General features: G+C 35.4%; 1 protein-coding gene across 1 annotated transcript in view; it reads left to right on the top strand.

Annotated features, from left to right (window-relative positions):
* LOC118014243 (DENN domain-containing protein 1B) overlaps positions 1 to 26,616 on the top strand; it is a 206,596-nt gene that overhangs the window by 48,298 nt on the left and 131,682 nt on the right. The window contains exon 3 of the mRNA XM_035010393.1: positions 17,933 to 17,976. Within this exon, the coding sequence (XP_034866284.1) occupies positions 17,933 to 17,976 (44 nt within the window). The remainder of the gene's footprint in view (positions 1 to 17,932; positions 17,977 to 26,616) is intronic.

The raw sequence follows: 26,616 nt of genomic DNA on the forward strand, positions 1-26,616 counted from the left end.
ATACTTGTAGAAAGAATATATAAAAAATAAAAGTCTCAAATGCTAGTCTGAGAGGTAGCAAAATATGGTCTCTTGCCTACTCTCCTCTTTAAGGGAATCATAATGAAAGCTATTGCTTTGGGATATGATGAACATCTCAGCTGTCTAAAAGGTATTTGAGATTTTGTATGAAAGATTATCTTTCTATAAGCAACCTATTAACTCCCCCCGAACCCATGTTCTTATGAAAACTTTTGTGTTGGTTTTAAATGATCGGTATCTGAAAAACGTCAAAACATTGATTCTCAGTTGTAAGTTCCTTGTCATAGATTAATCAGGATTGAACATCTGTGGTACAGCATTTCTTTCCCTTTTTGTTGTTGATTTTTTTTTTTTTTTAACTCTCATGAAGGGCCCTTGGGACAGATGGCCCCTCACTGTTGATGGTTCGATTACCATGATCACCCACAGCTTCAGAGGAGTGCGAAGAAAAGAAATTGCTTTCTTTGTCAAGGTGTTTTCAATTCAATTCTCACCCATTAGCCCTGTTTGGTTAAGTTTGGAATTACTCTATCAGGTGATTGATGAGGGTTTTCATTTTATTATAATAGGTCTTATTTAAAAGGAATGGAAGTAGCAAAATGATGTATCTAACCTGCTATGGATTATATTTTCTTAAAATTCTTTGACGTTCCATTTTCATTACCTTAGCTAGAATTTGCTTATGTATGAATAATTAGAGCTTCATTGTTTTCAGTTGTGATGATAATTTTAGGTCATTCTGGGAAGAAACATTTGGAAAGGCTAGAATTACCAGTTTAATTGCTTCTATGGTTTGAGTTTCAAAAGCACCAAAATAAAAGTAGGAATTGTTTGATTATACAAATAATTCTTCAGAATGAAGATAAACACAGTGGGATCATTAGATTAGATGTTTTTTTTTTTGTACCACAGCTTATAAATTTTTAAGAGGGTGAACATATTGACAAATTTCCAAAATTGGGTACTTTTAATTTAAATATGTACATTATGTAAGCCACAAATAGAAGTGTGATCTGTGCTATGTTTGTAACTGGTTATAAAATAAAACATCTTCAAATAAGAATTTCATTTCCTTAAGGTTTTTGTATATGTAAATGAAACTCAAATGATCAAGTGAAGAATGATTTTAGTTTTAGAATGAGAGGGAATTGATTTGGATCTATTAGTAATTAATGTCCTTTCCTAATTTCTTCACACAGAAATTTCCAAATATTGTTTAGAGGAATTCAGTAGGATTTAGGCCATTATTTTACAAAAAAAGCCTTAAATATTTAGTTTGCTGATAATGTCTTCCTGTAGGTAGTAAGGAAATTTTCTAAACTTGTGAATATGCCTTAAACTGCTGTCCACTCAATGAACAATACAATTAAAGATCAAGAAAGTAGGAAAAAATTTGGCTTCTTTATAGTGTGCTTTCAGATGCAGCAGCATATTTTAGAAAGGATGTCATATTAGAAACAAGGATAGCTGGATTCTAGTCTTGGCTTCAATAGTTACGAGCTTCAGACATGGGATACAATATAACTTCCTGACTATGGAGTGGTAGAAAAGAATCTTTAAGGTCCTCTCCCATTCAGAAAACTCTGTGATTCTATTCATACACAATGAACCTTTCTTTGAAAATTCCAAAAGGGGGGATAAAAACAAAACAGAGGCCTTAAATTAGTTTTTACATTCATAGATACTGGCATTCATGCTTTCTGTTATTCAGATTGGAACTAATTGCTTAAATTCTATGAAAGAAAGCATTGTAAGAAAGCACAACAAAAAGTATTTTCTCACAGATATCTTGGATAGTAAGATACAAAAAGACATACATCTTGTTTAGATATGGACTACCAGTGTTTATGTGTATGGCATGGGATATACATAGGGATAAAGGGAATAAAGGATAAAAGGAATAATAGACTATATATCTTCATAAATATATATATATATGTATATATATATAGCTATAGTTTTCCATCATTGTTCCTTAAATCTTATAGTTCCAATGTCGTAAAACACTTAATTTTGAAATAAAATGATTTCCATTGTTCTATAAAAGTAGAATTATAGTATTAATAATAATTAGCAGAGAAATGATTTTTTAAACAAAATGCTTTTTAAAAATTTAGTTAACACTTTTCTTGCAAAAATTATCTCCTGCTATAACTGTCATGGTTGATGTTTCTTCCTAGCTCTCTGAAGATACGCCTGTTGCTAAACAAAAAATATATATAATAAGGGAAATTCTGAATTATTCATTGCCATATTTTAAAGAATATTTCCAGCCAACAAATATTAAATTCTTTAACATGTGATACATAATGCTCATTGTTGTGAGAGATACATGGTCTGTGCTTTTAGTTCTCAAGGTGTAGTCCTTAGATCAATAGCATCAGTAGCACTTGGAAACTTGTTAGAAATGCATGTTCTCAGACACACCTTTGACCTATTGACTTAGAAGTTCTGGAAGTGGGACCCAGAGATCTATGTCTTAACAAGCTCTCTATACATTTGTGTTACATGCTAAAGTTTGAGAACTACTGAAGTAGACCTTGAGAAGTTGCTAAAATTCTGTATTACCACTATATGTGTACTTCAAAATAATTTGTAAAACTACCTTACAGTGTATGTTTTAGTAAGATTAAATGTAGTCTGAATTTGACATTTTTCAGCAATGAATTTGTTTTTACTTTCACTATTGCTAGTAGTCTTAAAATTTGTAATGTTATGCAACCTATGATTACTGTTTTTTGGGGGAGTAGGTTGGGAGAGATGATTAGATATCGTGTTGGAAGTGACATCTTTCCACCAGTGCTATAAATCTGTGTTTTGCTGGAGTGCATGACAAGGAAAAATGGCAGGATATTGGTTTTCTGGATCTCTGGTTTCACCAAGGTCATGTGTGCCCTAAATGAGGAATGAATTGCTTTTTAAAATACTTTAATTGTGGTCAGACTAGATATAAAATTACAGTAATTAGTGGAGTTTGCAAACTGTTTTGGTAGAGATAGTGAAAATTAAAACTTTAGGGATGTGGCCTTAGCACAAGATGGCCGAATCAGGGACCCCAGCCTCCATCCTCCAACAAAGATTAACAATTAGACTGCTCTCCACAAACAAAAACAGTTCTGGGTGGCTCAGTCGTTAGGTGTCTGCCTTCGGCTCGGGTCATGATCCCAGGGTCCTGGCCCACATCAGGTTCCCTGCTCTGCGGGAAGCCTGCTTCTCCCTCTCCCACTCCCTCTGCTTGTGTTCCCTCTCTCGCTCTGTCTTTCTCTGTCAAATAAATAAATAAAATCTTAAAAAAAAAAAATAGAAAACAATGCAAAAGACCTTAAAAAAACCCCAAAAAACAAAAGAACAGTTCTGGAAGAGCCCTGGAGTCCACTTAAGAAACTTTAGCAATACACTGTAACAAAAAACTTGAGAATAACTACACTGAGGAAAGAACAGCTTTATTATGCCTGCATCATTTCATTCTCAAGCTGACAGTGCTCAGTGCCAAGAGGGAACTCTCCATCTAGAAAGAGTTTCCCTTGCAGAGAAGGGATAGTGGGATGAGTTTCCCCACTTTGGGGGCACCACATTAAGGCTCTGCGTCAATTTCACCCCACCAGAAACTAGCAAAGTTGAGATCTATAGAGATGGCTAGGGACAAAGAGGAAAAATGTGCTACTAGTATCAGTCACACAGTGGGAGCAGCTACGGTTCCCAGCTTACCTGCTCTGTGAATTTTATTGGTTTTTACCTTACAAATATTTGGGTTCAGTGACACCAGCTGCCTAAGTTCCTCTCTGCTTCTCCCAACCCTCCCTTCCCCTGTTGTGAGCCTAGGAATCACACTGGCAGCAGCCCAGACTTCTACAACTATATGATGCAATACACCATCCTAGCCCCCCCATGGCTGACTCCCACAACTGTGCAAGTACTCAGAGTAAGCTCTTCCAGCTGTGTACTTCCATGGCACCAGTCTGACACCTATTACCATCCTCCACTGCTATGTGCATGCCTGGAGGAAGACTGTGTGGCCATGGGAGAGCATGTTGACAGCCAGGTCCCCCACAGATGATTGTGGGCTTGAATTATGTCACTGGCCTGCACCACTATGCTCAACTGGAGCTAGCCCCTCCAGCTGTGCACCTGTATGCCTCTGGCTGGATCCCCATCACTAGCCTCCACTGCCGTGCCCTCATGGTGAAACATGAGGAGCCACCAGTAGTGTAAGATGGTACATGCTGAGAGCACATCACTGGCACTGGCTGTTACTGCTGTTCTGGCCCTTAGCCATTGGACCTGGAGGCACTGTTGAGGACCCTCACAGCCTTTGCACCCTCAGTGGATGCCCTGCAGCCCTTGCGAAGGACCATGTGGTTGGAGATGCTGTGGACTCCAGTGGCCTCAGCAGAATAGGCCATCACATATCCCCAGACCTGACACCGTTACACATCTTAAACTTGGTGTCCTACACCACTAGATCTCAAGTCACAGCGCACTCCAGCATGCCCCAACCTGCAGGTGAAAATCTTCCCTTAAAGAAGTCAGTCTAAAACATCTTGAAAAAAATGACTGCTTCTTCTAATGTGTAGACACCTATACAAGGCCATAGGGGTCATGAAGAATCAGGGAAATATGACTCCATCAAAGGAGTACAGTGAATCTCCAGTAACTAGCCCCAAAGAAATGGAAATCCAGGAATTTCCTGATAAAGAATTCAAAATAATTGTTCTGATGATACTTAAGCACTGTAAGAGAATACAGATAAACAATTTAAATATACCAGGAAAACAACACAAGAACAAATGTGAAGTGCAACAAATAAGAAACCCAAAAAAGAACCAAACAAATTTCAGAACTGAAGAATGCAGTTACCTAACTGAGGAATTCAATAGAGAGCTTCAGCTGCAGGCTAGACCAAGCATATGAAAGAATCTATGAGCTCAAAGACAGATAATATGAAATTAACCACTCAGAGGAGCAAAAAGAAAAAAAAGAATGAAAAGGAATAATGAAAGCCTACAGGTCTTATAAGACACCATTAATACAAACAGTTCTGTACAGTTGGAGTCCCAGAAGGAGAAGTGAGGAGAAAGGGGTAGAAGTTAATTATTAAGTTAATAATTATGAAGTTAATAAGTCACCCCCAAATTTCAATCAAAAGGGTCTTCTCCAAGACATATTAAAATACAGCTGTTCATAATTAAAGACAAGGAGAGAATTTTAAAAGCAGCAAGAGAAAAATATTTCTCTCATGAAGGCTATCAGCAGATTTCTAAACAGGGACCTTGCAGGCCAGAAGAGACTGGAATGGTATATTCAGAATGCTGAAAGAAAGACTGCCAACCAACAATACCATATTCAGCAAAGTCATCATTCAAAAATGAAGGTTGAAATACTTTTCCAAACAAATAAAAGCTGAGGTAGTTCATCACCACTATACTTGCTGTATGAGAAATGTTGAAAGGACTTACTCAAGCTGAAATGAAAGAAAAGGGACTATAAAAACATATGAAAGGAAAGACACACTGTTAAAGGCAAGTATGTTGCCAACTGCAGAATGCTCTAATACTCTAATAGGTGGTATGTTGACCAGTCTACTTTAGTATCAAGGTTGAAGGACAAAAGTATTACAAATAGCTGTAGCTACAATAATTTGTTAATGGATGCACAATATAAAAAAGATGTGAAGTGTGACATCAGAAACATAAAATGTGTGTGTGTCAGGGGAATGAAACAGTGGAGGTTTTGTATGTGATTGTAAAATTTTTCAAGTAAGCCTCAGTAACTACAAAACAAAAATCTGTAGTAGATACAAGATAAAGAGAGGGGAATATACCACTGTGGAAAATCACAAAGAAAGATAGCGAGAAAAGAGGAAAGGAACTACAGAACAGCCAGAAAATAATTAACAAGATGACAATATTATGTCTTTACCTATAAATAATTTCTTTAAATGTAAGTGGACTAAATTGTTCAATCAAAGGCATACAGTGACTGAAAAGATAGGAAAACAAGACCCAACTATATGCTGCCTACAAGAGACTAACTGCAGCTCAAAGTGAAGTGATGGAAAAAGTGAGCAGGGGTAGCTATATTTGTATCAGACAAAATGACTAAGTCAAATACTGTAATAAGAGAGAAAGAAGGTCATTATATGATGATAAAAGGGGTCAGTTTGTGAAGACTGTGCAATTGTAAATTTATATATGCATCCTACATCAGAACATGTAAAGATATCAAGGAAATACTAACAGATCTGAAGGGAGTAATAGATATCAGTGTGGTAATAGAGGACTTTAATACCCTGCTTTCAACAATGGATAAATCATCCAGGCAGAAAATCAATAAGGAAACATTGGACTTGAACCGTACTTTAGATCAAATGGTCTTAGCAGACATATACAGAATGTTCTATCCAACAGCAGCAGAATACACATTCTTCTCAAGCACGCAGGGTAAGTCTCTAGGATAGACTGTATATTCATTCACAAAATAAGTCTCAGTAAATTTAAAAGAATGAATTATACCAAGTATTTTTTGCAACCACAGTGGTATCAAACTAGAAATCAATAACAAGAGGAAACTGGAAAATTTAAAAATATGTGGAAATTATTAACATACTGCTGAACAACTAATGTCAAAAATTAAATCAAAAGGGAAATAAAAAAAAAAAAACTGAAACAAAAATGGAAACAGCATACCAAAAGTCATGGGATACAGTAAGAGCAGTGCAAAGAGGAAGTTTATAGCAATAAATGCCTACATTAGGGAAAAGTAAATATCTCAAACAACTTAGCTTTAATACCTCAGGAACTATAAAATGAACAAATGAAGCCACAAATTAGCAGAAGAAAGGAGATAAAGAGCAGAAAATGAAAGGGAGAACAGAAAAACAATAGAGAAGATCAGCAAAACTAGAAGTCATTTTTTTGAAAAGATAAATAAAATTCACAAGCCTTTAGTTGGATTTACCAAGAAAAAAAGAAAGGACTTAAATAAATAAAATTATAAATGAAAAAGGAGACATTACAACTGATACCATAGAAATACAAAGGATCATAAATGACTTATCATGAACAACTATATATCAGTAATTGGACAACCTAGAAGAAATGGATGCATTCAACCATTCAAACATATAGCCTACTGTGTCTGAATCAGGAAGAAATAGAAAATCTGAACAGACCAATAATAGGTAAGGAGATTTAATCAGTCATAAAAAGCCTCCCAACAAAAGCTTAAGACCAGATGGCTTTGTGGGTGAATTTACTAAACATTTAAGAAGAATTAATGCCAGTTCTTATTATACTCTTCCAAAAAATTGAAAAGGAGGGAACATTACCAAACTCATTTTATAAGGCCAGTATTACCCTGATACCAAAAGCCAGAAAAGGATACTAAAAGAAAACTATAGGCCAATATTCCTGATGAATATAGGTGCAAAAATTTTCAACAAAATGCTAGCAAACCAAATTCAGTGGCACAATAAAAGGATCATATATGAGGGAGCTCTCCTCTACTTGCTAGATGGGTTGCTGCCTGATTCATGAATCACTTAATAAAGCCAGTTAGATCTTGAAATTAAAAAAAAAAAGGTTAAAAAAAACCATGATCAAGTGAGATTTATTCTGGGATTCAAAGATGGTTCAACATGTGAAAATCCATAAATGTGATACATTATTAATAGAATGAAAGATAAAAATCATATCATCTCAGTAGATCAGAAAAAGCATTTGATAAAATTTGGTATCTTTCATGATTAAAATTCTCAACAAGTTAGAGATAGAAAGAACATACCTCAGCATACTAAAGTACACATGTGACTATCCTACAGCTAACATCATACTCAGTGGTGAAAGGTGAAAGCTTTCCCTCTGAGTTAAGGAACAAGACAAGGAAGCCCACTCTCACTACTCTTATTTAACATAGTACTGGTAGTCCTAGCCAGAGCAAATAGGTAAGAAAAAGAAATAAAAGGCATCCAAATAGGAAAGAAAGAAGCAAAATTGTTTGCTGATGATATGATCTTGATATGGAAAATTCTAAAGTCTCCACTAAAAAATTTTTAGAATAAATAAATTTAGTAACATTTCAAGATGCAGAATCAATATACAAAAATCAGTTGCAGTCCTATATACACAATTAGCAGTCTGAAAAGGGAAAAACACAATCCCATTTATAATAGCATCAAAAACAGTAAAATACTTAGGAATGAATTTAATCAAAGAAGTGAAAGATGTCTACATTGAAAACTATGAAGCATTGTGGTGCCTGGATCACTCAATTAGTTAAGTGTCCCACTCTTGATTTCAACTCAGGTCATGATCTCAGGGTTGTGAGATTGAGCCCTGGGTTGGGCTCCACGTTCAGTGGGGAGTCTACTTGGGATTCTCTCTCTCCTTCCCCCTCTGCCCCTCCTCCTGTTCATGCACTCTCTCTCTCTCTGTCTCTCTAAAATAAATAAATCTTAAAAAAACAACAACTATGATACATTGATGAAAGAAATTGAAGAACACAGAAATAAATGGAAAGATATCACATGATCATGGATTGGAAGAATTAATATTGTTAACATATTGTTCATATTACCCAAAGCCACTTAGAGATTCAGTATAGTATTTATAAAAATTTAATGGAACTTTTTTCGCAGAAATACAAGAACATTCCTGAAATTTATATGGAACCACAAAAGACCCCAAATAGCCAAAAAAGAAAAGAAAAAAAGAAGAAAAAAACCGTGGAAGAACAAAACTGGAGGCATCACATTTCCAAATTTCAAATTGTGTTACAAACTATAGTAATAAGAACAGTATGGTACTGGCATAAAAACAGACATGTGGACCAATGGAACAGAATCCAGAGCCCAGAAATAAACCCACACATATATGGTCAACAAATATTTCACAAGGGAGCCAAGAATACTCAATGTGGAAAGGACAGTCTCTTTAATAAATGGTGTTGGGAAAACTGGATATCCACATGCAAATGAACGAGGTTGGATCCCTGTCTTAGACCAATCTCAAAAACTTACTTGAAGTGGATTAAGGACTTAAACATTTGAACCCATAAAACTCTTAGAAGAAAATAATAGATGATAAGCTCCTTGACATCAGTATTATCGATGACATTTTGGATATGACATCAGATGCACAGAAATTAATAAGTGGGACTACATCAAACTACAAAGCTTTTGCACAAGAAAAGAAACAATCAAGAAAGTGAAGACAACCTGCAGAATGGGAGAAAATATTTACAAACCATATATATGTTTTTAGATTCCACATATGAGTGAGATTGTACAGTATTTGGCTTATATATCTTATATATCTGGTAAGGGGTTAATATCCAAAATATATATGCATCCATAGAACTCATACAATAACAAAAAACCCAAATAATTTATTTAAAAGAAGTAGGCCGAGGGGGGGCCCTGGTGGCTCAGTCAGTTAAGTGTCTGCCTTTGGCTCAGGTCATGATCTTGGGGTCCTGGGATCCGCCCTGCATCAGGCTCCCTGCTCAGCAAGGAGTCTGCTTCTCCCTCTCCCTCTGCCCTTCCCTCCTGCCCTGCTCATGCTTTCTCTCTCAAATGAATAAATAAAAATCTTAAAAAAATAAAAATAAATAATAAAATAGAGGATTGAATAGACATTTTTCCGAAGAAGAGATACAATGGTTAACAAATACATGAGAATGTGCTCAACATCACTAACCATCATGGAAATGCAAATCAAAACCATAATGGGATATTATCTTATACATGTTAAAAAAAAGAACAAATGCTGGCAAGGATGTAGAGAAAGGGGAACTCTGGTTCACTGTTGGTGCGAATGCAAATTAATATAGCCAGTGTGGAAAACAGTATGGGAGTTTCTCAGAAAATTAAAAGTAGTATTACCATATGATCCAGCAATCCCACTTCTGGGTATATATCTGAAGAAAATGAAATCATTATCTTGAAGAGAGATCTGCATTCCCATGTTCATTGCAGCATTATTCACAACAGTCAAGATACGGAGACAACCTAAATGTCTATCAGTGGATGAATGGTTAACAAAAATGTTGGGTGTGTGTGTGTATAATGAAATATTATGTGTATGTGTGTGTGTGTGTGTACACACACACACACACATAAAAGGAAATATTATTCAGACCTAAATAAAAAGAGTATCTTGCCATTTACAATAATATGGATTGGTGTTGAGGATATCATGCTAAGTGAAATAAGTCAGAGAAAGACATACTGTATGATTTCACTCATGTGTGGAATCTAAACACATGAAACTCAGAGAAAGAGAGTAGAATGATGGTTGCCAGGAGCTGAGGGAGAGATGTTGGGAGATGTTGGTCAAAGGGTACAAACTTTCAGTTATAACATGAATAAGTTCCAGGGATCTAATGTGCAACATAGTGACTATAGTTAACAATATTATATTGTCTTCTTGAAAGTTGCTATTAGAGTAGTGCTTTAATGCTCTCACCATAATCACAACAAAAACAATAAATTAGTAATTATGCAAGGATGTGTGTCATCTTAACTAACCTTATTATGAACATTTCACATATATGTTTATTGAATCAAGTTACATACCTTAAACTTACACAATGTTATATGTGAATTATCAATAAAGCTGGAAAAAGTAATTTTAAATGTAGTTAGCTAATTCCATGCTTTTCAATATTTTTCACATAATAGCCATATGTAGAAAATGGTATTTGAATGGTAAACTTGGGAGGGAAGGAGTGGGCTATAGGACGGAGAGGAGGGAAATTGATTTTACCTTTTTCAATGCCTCCTCTGATCAGAGACAGCATTTTTATTCATTAGTGTAAGACCAGAACTTCAGCCACCTAATTTTATAATTACAAATGCTGCATGTATTGATTTTACCTATTTTTCAGTCCTATGGTCTTTAGGTACATGCAGTAGATTTTCTACTGAAAATATGCTCTTTTAAAATGCATTAGCATGATTTGGTATAACATTTCGTAGTAATGGACTTTAGAGGGGGAAAAACACCTCACTTCCATTTTATTAGCTTTAAATCAGCAATTCCTATCTATAACAACTCTTCTGTTTAAATTTTCTTCCCGTCACACTTGACTGACAAAAACCTCAACCCTGACTGAATCTTCCAATTATCTCTTCTATCTACCTAAGCTGTTGGATGATGATGGGGGAAATACCACATTGTTGCCATTAAACACTAGGTTGGATACCTACCAAATTGAGTACTCAACAGTGCCTGAAAGTTAGTCACACTTCCTCCTTCAGCCTCCAGCAACTTCTCTTTTAAGCAGAGAGCTTTGCTCCTACTTTACAGAATTAACAATTTTTACACAAAACTTTTGCCTTTGCACCACCAATTCTAAAATCTCCTTAGATTCATATCTTCTCTTTTTCCTATAACAATGGAAAACATTGTCCAGCTTCCTTCCAAGGCTCATCTCACTATCTTGGTCAGGATCCCATTCTTTCTGACTTCTCAGATATCCCCTCTTTTCTCTTGGGCTCTCTGCGGGCTCATTAGTACTATCATTTAAACATGTTCAAGTCTGCACCATACTAAAAGAAATCAAATCTATCTAGCTTCATGTCTCCTCGTACCTTTACCTTCTTCGTTGTACAGTCTTTGTTAAAGAAGTTGTCTCCATACACTCTGCCTGCCCTTCCTCATTCATTCTCACTGCATGATCGTAAGTCGGCCTTCTGCTTCCCATCCTTCCATTGAAGCTCATTTTATTATGGCTTTATGCTTTACGTATAGTTGTCATTTTTTAGTAGTCACTTTGCTTAATGTTTTACCACATTTGAGAGTTTTTTAGATATACCCTCTTCCCTTGACTTTCATAACAACACACACTCTAGCTGTATTCTTTATACATTTCTAGTTGTTTTTTCTCATTTGGTTTATGTCATCATCTGCTTTAATTGGTTTCTATGATACCCAAGATACATTTTAAACTCTAGTCTGTCCCCTGCCTCTCTAGCTTCATCGCTTGACATTCTCTCCCTTCTGCTCTACATGTGGGATATACTACATTTTTCCCCCTTTTTCTACATTGCATTGTGCTTTCTATTAACTGCCAAGACATCATGCATATTGTTTTTCCAGTCTGGAACGTTCTCCCTTGCCCACATTAGAACCCAGATCATCCTTTGCTTGCCTAACTGACATGTTAGTTTACGTGTACTTTCCTTCCTAAGTAGTTCAGTGACTTTAAAGATTTTATTTATTTATTTGACAGAGAGAGACACAGCAAGAGAGGGGACACAAGCGGGAGGGGAGTGGGAGAAGGAGAAGCAGGCTTCCCGCTGAGCAAGGAGCCTGACGCGGGGCTTGATCCCAGGATCCTGGAATCATGACCTGAGCCAAAGGCAGACACTTAACGACTGAGCCACCCAGGCGCCCCTTGTTTAGTGACTTTAAATTAGATTAGATTTCCATATGTTATTGTGTAGTATCCTGTCCGTTTAGTGTAGCAGTCATTAAATTTTATTGCATTATATGTTTTGGATGCTTTCTTTTCTGTAAGTCATAGAGACCTTATTTTTTTTTAGTTCAGCATTATATCTCCATAGGTGGAAGAATAAAATTACACATTTTCCTTAATGAGTCTTGCTCATTTACATTAAAGAGACATGACCATTCCTTTATTCGGAACATTTTTTGAAATTACTAAGCCAGTGAATTTTTAAGTTGAGCCCAAGTATTTATGCAGGATACCTTGTTTAAAACAATAGTTTGCATCTTTTATGACTACAAATAGACACAAAGAAACTTTCTACAGTAATAGAAATGTTATCTTAGTTATGGTTTTGGTTACAGGACTATACACATTTATTAAAACTTACTGCACTATACTCTTAAAAAGGGAATATATTATTGTCTATAAATATCTCAATAAACCTGATTCCCCAAAATTTCATCTAAGTCTCAGTTTCTTCATCTATATACTTGTAACCACTGTTAGGATTTTTTTTTAAATGATCCTTTTCCATGGAAATATCATTCTGGCCCTGATTTCTGAGTCATTGCTCTGATTACTATTTGCCATTTTGTGTCGTGGAAATAAATATAAAATATATTTATGACAAGCATCTTTTATTATTGTAGAAAGTTTCTTTGTGTCTATTTGTAGTCAATCATCTCCCCTCACCCCCAGTCCCTAGCAATCAGCGGTCTGGTTTCTGATCTACTTTTTGCCTTTTCAAAATGTCATATGAATGTAATCATAAAGTATGTAAGTTTAGTCATAAATATATTTCATCTTTATTTCAATGACATAGTGGCATAGTGCTTTTGAAATTCACCTATTTTTTGCCTGTATTGGTGCTTTATTTTTTATTGCTAAATTGTGTTCTATTATATTAATGTACCACAAATTGGTTACCCATTTAGCAGCTGATGAGCATCTGAGTTGCTTCTATTCTTTGTTTATTATAGTTTCCATAAACATTTGCATACAAAAAACCCCAAAACAATAGTTTGCACAAAAAGTAGAGAGCTCTTCCACATGTGTACTATAGGGCTTTGGAGGGCAGGGACTTTTCTTATTTCTTTAACACTGCATAGAGTTTTGAATGGAATAAGTTAAACTTAAATAGGACAGAGAAAGGTATTGATTCTGGAAATTATTTAAAATAGAGATCTTGCCATTTGCAACGACGTGGATGGAACTGGAGGGTGTTATGCTGAGCAAAATAAGTCAATCAGAGAAAGACATGTATCATATGACCTCACTGATAGGAGGAATTCTTAATCTCAGGAAACAAACTGAGGGTTGCTGGAGTGGGGCGTGGGGTGGGAGGGATGGGGTGGCTGGGTGATAGACACTGGGGCGGGTATGTGCTATGGTGAGCGTTGTGAATTGTGCAAGACTGTTGAATCACAGATCTGTACCTCTGAAACAAATAATGCAATATATGTTAAGGGAAAAAAAAGAAGAAGATAGCAGGAGGGGAAGAATGAAGGGGGGGAAATCAGAGTGGGAGACGAACCATGAGAGACGATGGACTCTGCAAAACAAACTGAGGGTTCTAGAGGGGAGGGGGGTGGGAGGATGGGTTGGCCTGGTGATGGGTATTAAAGAGGGCACATTCTGCATGGAGCACTGGGTGTTATGCACAAACAATGAATCATGGAACACTACATCAAAAACTAATGATGTAATGTATGGTGATTAACATAACAATAAAAATTTTTTTAAAAAAGAACTTGTACCTCCCCTGGGGGGGGAATTTACCAATTAAAAAATAAAATAAAATAAAATAGTGCTCTTGGGGCGCCTGGGTGGCTCAGTCATTAAGCGTCTGCCTTTAGCTTAGGTCATGATCCCAGGGTCCTGCTCCGTGGGAGGCCTGCTTCTCCCTCTCCCACTCCCCCTGCTTGTGTTCCCTCTCTCACTGTGTCTCTGTCAAATAAATAATTAAAATCTTTAAAAAAAAAAATAGCTGCTCTTGGGGTGCCGGAGTGGCTCAGTCGGTTAAGTGTCCTATTCTTGATTTTGTCTCAGGTCGTGATCTTGGGGTCCTGGAATTGAGCCCCGCTCCGCACTCAGCAGGAAGTCTTGTCCCTCTCCCTCTGCTCCTCCCCCGACTTGTGCATGCTCTCTTGTTCTCTCTCGCTCTCTCTTTCTCTCTCTCAAATAAACAAAATAAAATAGCTGCTCTTTTCTCAACTAAGAAAGTTCTAGTCTCTCACACTGACTAGCCTTATAACTAACACAAACTCCTCCTTGTTTTGGCCTTGGTTTTCTCATTCATAAAATTCTGATTCTGCAAGGCAGGTAAATCAAACACTGAAAGCTATAATCCATTATATTACTTACTAATATATATTCTACCTTTCAAAAGTATATAGTCCCTGAACTGTGATTTTACAAATGCCTAATTTTAAAGGTTCATCTGTGAATTCCACAGAATTCCATAAATATTATTCATTTACGCAAATTGAAAAGTTTGCCTTCCATTTTTTAATGATGTAGTTGAATCACACTAATATTTTAAGTTATTTTAGTTCTTGTTTTCATTGAAGGGCTGGAAAATGTGAAAGACCTGATTGCAAAGGGAAAAAAACCAAAACTGCTGAATTTATCTCACTTTACATTTTAAAAAAGCTTTAGTCATGAATTTGGAATACTTGTGATGGTGATGCACAAATAATATTTTAAATATTCTTACTCCAAATTTACTGATTTAATAAAAATTTTTATATTTTCCTTCCTATACTGTAACATCTCTTATTAAAATAAGAGACTAACTGCATTTATGTACAAATCAAATCATGCATTCTTCCTTTCATATTTATTTGGTTCCTAGATTGTTGGTGGCAAAGATTGCTTTAAAATTAAGATCTGGAGTCTCTCTTGAATTAGTAGTAGGTATTGGTGAGAAGAGACGCACAGTGTGCATCAGGCCTCACCAGCGGCAGTGATTTCTGCCAGTGGTTCTCATCCTTCCATCCATAAAACAAGCAGAAAACCAACTTAAGCTCTCCAGGTCAGATCTGATAGCGAGAAAAATAGTCCTCAGGGAATAGAAAATCCAGTCTTTGTGCATACATTTGAGAATCAGGTTATTATTTCTTTTTAAGAGCCTCTTTTCCCCTTCCTTTGCAGTACTTGTGAAAAGTTTCTACAGAGATGTGTCAGATATGGTGTATGTCTAACAACACAGGCAGTAACTAAGTTAATCCATTTCAAAATATGGATTCACGTTACAGTAAATTTTTGAGTGTTGAAGTGGAAATTTCATTTAATGAAAAGAAATAGGATATTTTTCATTGAATATAAGCCAGTAGATGTTACTTACATGAATTCACTTGTTCCTTCTCTCTGTGAAAGAATAGGCGATACAGGAAAAAAACAAAACAAAACACAACAGCATAATAGAAGATAAGAAAAAGTGAGTTAGCAGAACATACATGGGTAAATGCTGTGAGCAATAGGGGCAAAGCATTATCTGTACAAGGTAAACATGTTGGTTTTAAGACATAAGTGTAAGAAATTTATCACAAACAGTTTCTTAAATGACAACTATAAAATTGAGGTTGTTCAAAAGGGATGTTTTAAATATTCACATTAAAACTCTTTAACTCCATTATTTATAAGAAAGAACTATTCTGCATTTCTGTATAATTGATTTACTTATGTGGCCATTAGTGTATTAAGTTTATCAAAATAATATCAATATTTCATGAAGATTCCATCATATCACTTTTGTTTTATACGATTCAAATCTTGATAATTATCATTTTGGTAAAACTGACTCATACGTACATATTTTCCAATAAAACACACACTCATAACTCACATGTATATATTTTCCAACATAATCATAACCATGTCTTGAGTATTTTTAGGTGACCTATAATGCATGTCCTTCATTTTAGAAATGTACACTTTGTTTTACATGAAGAGATAATCATTTAATATTATCTTTGTGAATTTATAATGCATTATTTTTATATAAGATGTGTTAAATGATTTATTTATATTGACTTATATAGGAACCTTCTATTCCTTACTAAGTAAAAAGGTTAATTATAGAAAGTATGCTTTCTTTTCTTTTTAATTTAAAATAATTGAAAAAAATTCTTTTGAACTTAATAAGTAATACAGCAAGAGGAGATAGCTCATACTAAAAATGTTGCTAGGTAATTATTGAGTTTTGGAATTAAAAACCTGGAATTATGCATTCTTGGACTGTATTTTTATAAAAGCAACATGGAATAGTGGAAATAATGGAATAGAACTTATGGAGAACATAAAGTGATGTCTTTGGTCTACCCTTTTTACTTGGAGTGGAATTCAAATTCTGTTATATCAGTGGTACTTGTTACTTATACTATCTTGAGCTTTGAAAGGCTTTTACAGAAGTAATATTATCCGTTGTACACTATCTTTTTAAAGCACATCTACAGATATTTAAAAGTTTGTTTTTGACACAATTGAGAAATGAGCACATAACCAAAATATTTATTAGTGCTAATTAAAAGGACTTATTTTTAATATACTAAGTAGAAAAGAAATATTGTGAGAAATGTTGAAAATGAAAAAACGTGGGAATATTTATAAAACAACATTGGTTTTTATATATGAATAACTAGATATATTAGAAAAATTTCTTTAAAATGCCCTGCAAATATCAGTTGTATTTTAAGTAAGCTTGATGCCTTAGAACTACCAACTTATATCTATTATTTTATGAAAGGCTTCACTTCATAGAGTTGCAAATATGGGATTTCAAAAGTGAATTTTTTTTTAAAAGATTTTATTTATTTGACAGAGAGAGACAGCGAGAGAGGGAACACAAGCAGGGGGAGTGGGAGAGGGAGAAGCAGGCTTCCCGCCGAGCAGGGAGCCCCATGCGGGGCTCGATCCCAGGACTCTGGGATCATGACCTGAGCCGAAGGCAGACGCTTAATGACTGAGCCACCAGGCGCCCCTCAAAAGTGAATTTTGATATAAAGCAAGCGTTATTACAGTGTTCATAAATATTTAGGATTTTAAATGAAAATTTAAGATAATATATTTTGGTCTAATTTTTAAGAACTATGATATATATATAATATATTACATATTTACCACATTTATATTTTTCTTTTCAAATTAAAACCAATATGTTAAGTGTAGTTAAATCTGAAAATTCATATTTCAGAATCTTAAAATGTAAAGTATCTAAATAGAGTTGTGAAAAGAAATAGTTTTAATAATCTGACAAAGTTATTTTATTTGTTCCTATTCCCAAAGGTCATTAAAATGCTTAAAAGATCAAAATCCTTTATTTTTAATCTCATCAACTGTAAATGTTTAAAGAGAAATTTAAAAATTATTTAAAAAGTATCTCTGACAATGTTTTAACAAGAATGTTGGTGTAAATGTGCCCTTTTGCCTCTGTTTAATGCCATGTGTCAATTATTTACAGATCCTGTGGTATTGTGGAAATTCCCAGAGGACTTTGGCGACCAGGTTGGAACCACATAATTTTTAAAAAACATTTATAATTGGAGTACTATGATTATTACTACTGTTACTGCAGCAACTACTACTACACATGAATTTCTATCAATATTTTCTCTTCACCAGTTGTGAGGAAAAAAATCACCATGTGTGCAGAATATATATGGAAAATCTTTTAAAGTTACCAAGTAGATGGGTGATGAGGGAGCCTTTATATCAAAACTAGTAAGAACTGAATGTTTACAGTTTCAACATATTTTTACGCTCTTTTAATCTATCAATGGAACATATTTGGAAACATTTAAAAATTTTTCCCATCAAAAAAACTTGACAGTACCATACTTTGTTGAATACCCTCCTATTATTTCTGTCTACTTGAAGTAGTAACTGCTGTAAATAAATGGTTAGTTCTCTCCTTTTACAGTGATGTCTGAATCATTTACATATATGTTGAATTGATGATATTTTCTTATTTTTATGTAATTCTTATCCATAGCTTTACTTACTTAAAAGAAAATGAGACTTCAGAATGAATTTATTCCATTTGTATTTTGGATTATAGTTTTTTATAGTTCCTTAAGTATTTAGTATGACCAAAATTATGAGTTATTTTGACATGAAATATGTAAATAGAAAAATCTTTAAAATTTTACATTATAGATTTATCATTTTGAAATGAATTAAATAATACATGGTTAAAATACAGATTTCAGTTTTTATGGAAATCTGATGAACATATTCTTTTTTTTTGGCCTGCAAAGAAATGGTATAAAACACTCTTGTCACTGTTAAAATTAAAAAATTTACTAGTATAAGCTTAACCATAAGTTAAGTTCACAGATACGATTCTTAAAATTCTCTTAATTTATAAAATTGAAAGCTGACAAAAGTATTTGTTTAAAGCAGTTCATTCAGAAATAAGTATGCAGAAAAATATTTGTTTAAAGCAGTTCATTCAGAAATAAGTATACCGAAAGTGATTTTGGTATGTGGAAGGATAACTTTCTACTCATGAAAATCTTGTATGTAAGACTAGGAAGTTACACTGAAAAAAATCAGTAAGTGGGCATTTTTAAAAAAGATTTATTTATTTATTTGTCAGAGAGAGAGAGAGCACAAGCAGGGGGGAACAGCAGGCAAAGGGAGAGCTCCTGCTACTGAGTAAGGAGCCCATTATGGGACTCAATCCCAGGACCCTGGGATCATGATCTGAGGCAGACAGCCGCTTAACCGACTGAGCCACCCAGGCGTCCCAGTAAATGGGCATGTTAAGTATTAATTCAATCTAATGCAATCCTTGACTACTTTTCACATAAAAAGACAGGTATGCACTCTTAATTTGTTTTTAGCTCTTTAGAGGAAGAATAGATTTATAAATACTTTAAGTATGCAAAAGAAGTTCCTACAGTGAAGACTTGATTTGGATATATGATGTATAATTGGGTTTGTTTTAAAGTAATGTATAGTTAGGTTAGAGCCTTCCTGACTCATTCTAGCATTTTGAAATACTATTCTTCTCTTGGTATTCTTGATTCTTTCTTGTCCACTGACCCAAGAACAAACCTCCCGTCCAGGTCATGTTTTCTGTTGTGTTTTATTTTCTACCTCTTAAACTGCCCCTGAGAATTCCTAGGAAATTTGAAGACTCCTCACTTTGGGTTCATGTAGGGGCATCAGGTACTTGTTGAGTTCAGCTACAGGAAGTTTTTCAGCGAGACTATCGCTGTCCCTCTCTGTGACTGATAAACTGGTGATGGGGATTTTTTAGTTGGGGCTGAAATGTTGTTTTGTTTTCCAAATTTGTGAGGCCAGTAGAACATTAATAAGCCTTTATATACCTAGTAAAATGTAAAAGTAGTTAACTGGGTAATGGTGATGAATGTTCAGAATTCTAGTTCATAGCAATTCTTATACACTTTTTTGAAGGTTAGGACTGAAAGGAGCTTTAGATACCATTTTGTCTAAACACTTCACATTATATCTGAAGAAACCAAACTTCATATGGGAATCTAGCCAAGGGCCTTGAAGGATGGTTTTGCTATATGCTTTTTGGTGAATATTCTGAATACTACAGATGATTTAAGTACTCTGTGTATATTTCTCATCTTTTTTAGCACTTACTGTTGTGTACTATCTACTTCCTGCTAAACAGTCTTTTCACTGGATCTGAGACTTGCTTCAGTAATAATAATTATTAATAAGCTCTTTATTTAGCTCTTACCATGCACTGGGCAGTATACTATGTACTTTATGTGCATAATTCATTTTATCTTCAAACCCACCTAGTACTGCTAGGAGATAGTATCATGCCCCAGAGTGAGGGTTAAGAAACTTGCCTGAGATCACATTGCTTATCAGAGGCAGAGCTAAGATTTGAAGACAAGTTTGTCTAACTCAAAACCATGTGCTATTAGCAATGAAGCTATATTCTTTCTGCTTGGAATGCTGACCCGGATCCTACTCACTTATTTTATTTTAGCTCATGTAAAAATAGTTTATCATAACAGTTCTTTTCCCCTCATTATCTTTATAATTTGAAATCATTGTGTTATTTAATCCAAAGAAATAATATCAATTCATTACCCTTTGGTTCTACTACATGGAGTTGTTGGTTCATCATAGTTGTTGATTTGTTACAGGCTCCTCAAGTATGTCTTCCTTCTTTAGTTGGTAGAACCAGTGGGACAGTTCAAAGTCACATTTCAGGGGCTGTAATTTGATTTTGGGGGGCAGGTACAGTGGAGAATTTTGTATAGGGAAGTAGGAAATGAAACTGTAAATGTAAATGGAGCCGGGTTTGGGTAACATTAAAGGCTTTGCTAAAGAGTTGGTTCTTCAGATGAACTTGAGGAGAGTGTGGTATAGCAAAATAAGTATGTTAGGAAGATTAGTCGGGAAGAGATTTATTTCCATATGGATTGGTTGTGGGATAAACCGGAAGCACGGAAATTAGTTGGCTATTATAGTAGTTCAGCTGAGGGCATCAGAAGGATCTGAAAGGGTTGGTTACATTAGGAGTGAAAACGAAGATGAGTGTAAGGGGGAAGGAGGAAAGAGGCTGCTTGCAGGGGTGCTCTGTGGGGCACGGGGTAGAGAGGAATAGTGACAAGAGGATGAATTTGCTTTTTGTCCCTCCAAGAAATGTTGAGTTATCTTTGTGTAAGTGGTGGATGGGACTTCTGGGGATTGGAGAAGAATGGAGAAGTGTTTTAAAGCCTCAGGAAATACAAAGCTGTGAGCCAATTTGAGGATTGCTAAATTGAATTGATGTCAGATTTATGTTTTGCAAATACATTGAGGGCTCTGGCAGAGAAGACTAAGGCAGACCAAGTCTTCCCATCCATGCCACTGATACTAGCAGTATTGCTTCATACATCTATGAGAGGTTCACAGCTTCTGTATAAAAAGAGTAATTGTGTTTCTTTTTGCTGCTATCAAGGTGATCTCTCCATTGCCCTTAGTTCTCTGTTGTTCACATTATACTTAATGGCTTCAGGCTCTTTTTCAGAACGCCTCACTCCCCCCTCCCCCACTCTCTGCTTGTCATTTTCATGCTTCATGTTTCTATGGCTTTGCTGCTTGCATATAGCAGGCCCTCTTCGGGCCGTGGTTAGCCTGTGTTTCTTGAGTGAGAGGAGTCAATCTTTGTGAGAAAAATACACTTTTAGAGAGGGGTCAGAAATAAAATCTTATAGATCCTGGAATCAAACAGATATGTGTTTGAATACTAACTCTGTATTTATAGATTGTGTGAAGTATTTGCTTTAGATAGGGACTTAATCTCTCTTAGTTACTCATTTGCAAAATGGGATTGATTTTACAGATCTGACAGAATTACGGGGTAAGAATGAAATGATGTGAAGTCTGTAAAGCGCTCAGCACCACGCCTGGCATGTGGAAAACATTCCATAAGTGTGAACCAGTAGTTTTGTTAAAGTATTGCAAAGCCAGGAACATTTATTAACTTACGATGAGGCATAGATAAAACTGCTTTATGTAGAATATCGTTTTTATAGGTGAATAACAAGTTTGAGAATTTTACTGCTTATAGACCTTCAGGAAGATTTATAATTTAATAGCATAAGAGGTACTAATGTGTAAAAATTCTTCTGTCGTGTGTGCTTTCTGAAATTTCTGTGCCATTAGTTGATGAATGACTACAGTGGATATCTGCTGTTTAACTGGCCAAACTGTTACTTTTTGGTTTGTCATTTTTATGAAAATCTTAAACTGCGTTTAAGATTTCTTTTTATCAGCATGGCTATCAGCAGAAGTCATAGGACCATGGAACCATGATCTTTTAGTAATGGCCAAGACATCAGAAATCATAAAGACCATTTGGATAGGAAAGAAGATTATGAAGAGCTGACCCCAGCTCATATGTCCTGTTTACCTTCAGTCTTGCAGTACTTTTCCTGTTTTCACACAAACTGCAGGCCTTTCATGCTTCTGGGCCATTTCGTATGCCTCAGATGCCCTTTTCCTTTTTCTCCGATGTACTTTCTCCATAATGCAAATGAAATGTTTTATCTGCTGTGGTATTTTGAGGTATTCCTCTTTTGTGATCCAGACTCATTTTTGTATTAGTATGCCTGCCATGTTACCTGAGTAACCTGGATTAGTTGTTCTTGTGTGTCTTATTTCAGTGAATGCTCCTACTTAAGCTCCTTTCCCAAGCCAAGGACTCTATGTATTTATTTTTTACTTCTCTTTCCCTCACTCAACTGCTATTCCCAGTCTGTCCTCAGATCCTATTCCTTGTGCCTCTTTTATGTCTTGTCAGTCTCTCCACTTCTCTTTATTTCTAGGGTCCTTTCCTTAATTTGTATCTTCCTAACTCTTCTGTTTTTGTGCCTATTTAATTTACCCTCCACAGTGTAGCTAGAATGATCTAAAAGACAATGGAATGATCTTTCTAAAAAACAAATACTGCTTCTCCTATCACTACTGTCATTGGTTCCTTACAATGTGCCAGGCACTTTCTAGGTACTTTGCCTGTGTTGGCTCATTGAATCCTAATAATGCTTCTATGAAGTGAAGGGACTACTACAGTTCCCATTTTACAAATGAAGAAACAGAACTATAAAGTACTTAATTTACATGGCAAAAGTCACACAATTAGTAAGTGTGGTAGAGCCATTATTCCAAGCCAGACACTGACTCCAGAACCCATAGTCCTGAAGACTCATGTAAACTCACTGCTCCCCATTGATGCCTTCAAGATAAGGTTCAACTTCTCAACGTGATCAAGTTCCTTGTTTCACATCTTTTGTTTACATCTTTAGCCTCCTATTTCTCTGTATCCCTTTCCTTTCTCCATTTAAGAAATGGTCTGTATTTTATAGTGAACATTATTTTCTCTTCTGTACCATTTATTTATATTCTGTCTTTGAACATGGGTCTTTCTGTCTGAAATGCTAATCTCCTACTTGCACTCCCTTTTGCCTGTCTTTCTAGTCTTGGCTTAGAGGTCATTTCCTCCAAGAAGCCTTTTCTTTATGTCACAGGTCTAGATTGAATGCACCTCCTGGGAGTTCCCTTGGCATTTTATGCTTCCCATATTATGCCACTTATTAGATCTGTCATTTTCCTTACTTTCTATTTACCCCATTAGACTAAATGACTCTGAGGCTAGCATTAAAGAAGAATTTTTAAAAGAAGATATAATCATGACTCTAATGCAAATGTAACATTTCATTTTTCAGTTTTTTTTAAACTCGTTAGTTGATGAGGGTGTGAGTAAAATGTTGCATCCTATTCAAAGGAGAGCTCAAAGTAGCAGAATTGTATAGATAAATCAGGAATGCTGTGATAAATTTACAAATAGACGTAGAAGTGGCTTTATCCACATGGGGAGCGGTGAGGGAGGAGGGCAGTCAGTTGTCCCTCTATGAAACATGTCTGTGGACAAATATTATTTGTATTGCTACAATTTACAGAGTTGTAAAATAGCTTCAAGACAATGAAAGTCACAGGGCCCCTAGAAGAATGTGTTAGGCAATGGCTTTTTTCCCAGTGAAAACAACCAGTAATCTTTTGGTTCAATTCAGTCTTTTAAAAATTTTTCCTATGGTCTTCTTCCTCTTACAAGCATAGTAATTTCAAAGAAAGATTATCCTAGAAAACAAAACAAAGCATGTTTCTAAGGGTTTGGCCTGATTATTTACATGCGTGCAGCAAGAGAGTTAATTTAGGCTACAAGCCTCCATGAATTTACTTTACCCACCTAGAACCATGCAGTGTAGAACAATTGCCATGTCTACAAAATTAACTTTTTTCCAAGAAAGTTTTCTTTTTTTTTTTTTTTTAAAGATTTTTTATTTATTTATTTGACAGAGAGAGACACAGCGAGAGAGGGAACACAAGTACGGGCAGTGGGAGAGGGAGAAGCAGGCTTCCTGCTGAGCAGGGAGCCCGATATGGGGCTCGATCCCAGGACCCTGGGATCATGACCTGAGCCGAAGGCAGACGCTTAGCGACTGAGCCACCCAGGCGCCCCCCAAGAAAGTTTTCATAAGGAATTTCAGATTAGATTTTTAGAATCTCTTATTTACTATCCCAAATCTAGGAAACTAGGCCCAAGCAAATATCTTTCCCAGATTTTACCTATACTGCCTATAACTTTGGTTAATTGTTCTCAAAATTCACAAAATTTGCTAAGGTTCCTGGTCTTTGAGGAAGGGACCCTCTTTAACACGTTTAAGTTTGGACCCTGTCAACCAGGCATCTGGCCACTTTTTCTGGGATGACTTTGTAGTCTCCATAAGTATAGCTAACCTTTGTTCCTTAAAAGTGCCTTGGCATGGATGATTAAACACGCATCTTTCTAAAAAATGACACTTTAAGATCTTGGTTGTGCAATCAATTTTCCAGTTATATACTGGTAAAATGAAAGACTTACTGAATTTATGCAAAAAAAATATTGCTATGAAAAATGAAGGGACTTAGAGTTTCTGAATTCAGGGAGGGAGGGAATCAGTGAGAATAAGATGCGATTTAAAAATATTTCAGTTTATAGAAGCAGAGTTTACTAAATTGTTGTAGGTTACAGACAGTGTAGGAAGAGGAGGAAGGGCTTCCTTATATGTCCAGAAAATAGATCATGAAAACAGCATCAATAATATTTCAAACAATAAAATTTTCCTCATTATTATTCAATACAAAGCAATTATTGTTTTGCTGGATTTTGTCTTAACAGTCTCATGAAACTTGCTGCTTCTTGACTAAAATGAGTCTTGGAAGTTTGGCCTTAGTCCACTGGAATGGCCTGAAAATTATCTAAGTGATGTCACTTCCAAGGCCTGTCATCAGTAGTCTATTCTTCGAAGTGTCAGTAGTTTGAAATACCTCATTTTTCCAAGGCTCTGAGACTGACCTACTTTGTTAAAAACACAAACTCTGGCCTGTACCTTACAGCGGAGCCTTCAGGCAAGCCTCAGAAATTAAACTAAGCTACCTGTAGATGATAGAGGCTTAATGGTTATGGTTAATTTATTACCAGTAATTTTCAAATGTGAAAGGTCTGGGGAGAATGGGCAAAATAGGTGAAGGGGATTAAGAGGTACAGACTTCCAGTTACAAGATAAATAAGTCAGAGGGATGAAAAGTACAGGTGGGGAATATGGTCAATAATATTGTAATAATGTATGATGACAGATGGTAATTGCACTGATTATGGTGAGCATTGCATAATGTATCGAATTGTCGATTCGCTATGTTGAATACCTGAAATGAATACAACATTATATGTCAATTATAGTTTGCTAAAAAGCCAAACCAAACCAAACAAAAACAAAAACAAAAGAACAAAACCCAAAAGCAAATGTGAAAGGTCTGGTAAGGGTTCATAATAAAAATAAAATATGAAAAAGAAAATTTGGTTGTTTCTGTTATATGAAAAAGATAATAAAGCCACTCAAAAAGGTTTTAGAGAAAATGTCTCAAAGAGCAAGGAGTAAGACCCTCTTTCTTTCTTTCTTTCTTTCTTTCTTTCTTTCTTTCTTTCTTTCTTTCTTTCTTTCTTTCTTTCTTTTCTTTTCTTTTCTTTCATTTTATTTATTTGACAGAGAACACAAGCAGGGGGAGTGGCAGAGGGAGGGGGAGAAGCAGGACCCTGAGATCATGACACAAGCCGAAGGCAGACGCTCAACCAACTGAGCCACCAGGCACCCAAGACTGTTTTCAAAGGAGTTAAACTTATATCTGATTTATAAAAGTGGGTGAATAAAATTTGAGGAAAAATCTTGAGATATAGCCTACATTAATCCTGAAACATAATATAGCAAGAATATACCAAGAATATCAAGTAAAGAGATTGAGGATGTCTGGAGTAGGGCCTAGACAAATATATTTTTGTAGAACTTCATGTGTAAGTCTGATGGGCATACCCAGTTGAGAACCACTGGCCTAGAAGATGCCAGGGAGAAGTAAAATAAATTAAATAAATAAATAAATAAATAAATAAATAAATAAATAAATAAAATAAAGAAGTAAAGGTTATGGCCAAGTAAACATTTTAAATAATAACTGAAATTATAACTGACAATATTATATTATTGTTGTCTAATATCATTGAACAAAATACTGCCAGGACTCTGATAAATATAGGAAAACCTAACAACTATTTCATAAGAGATTTGATCATTGTCT

The sequence above is a fragment of the Mirounga leonina genome, unplaced genomic scaffold (assembly GCF_011800145.1).
Source record: "Mirounga leonina isolate KUSES-001 unplaced genomic scaffold, KU_Mleo_1.0 Mir_154, whole genome shotgun sequence".
In the NCBI taxonomy this organism is placed as follows: Eukaryota; Metazoa; Chordata; class Mammalia; order Carnivora; family Phocidae; genus Mirounga; species Mirounga leonina.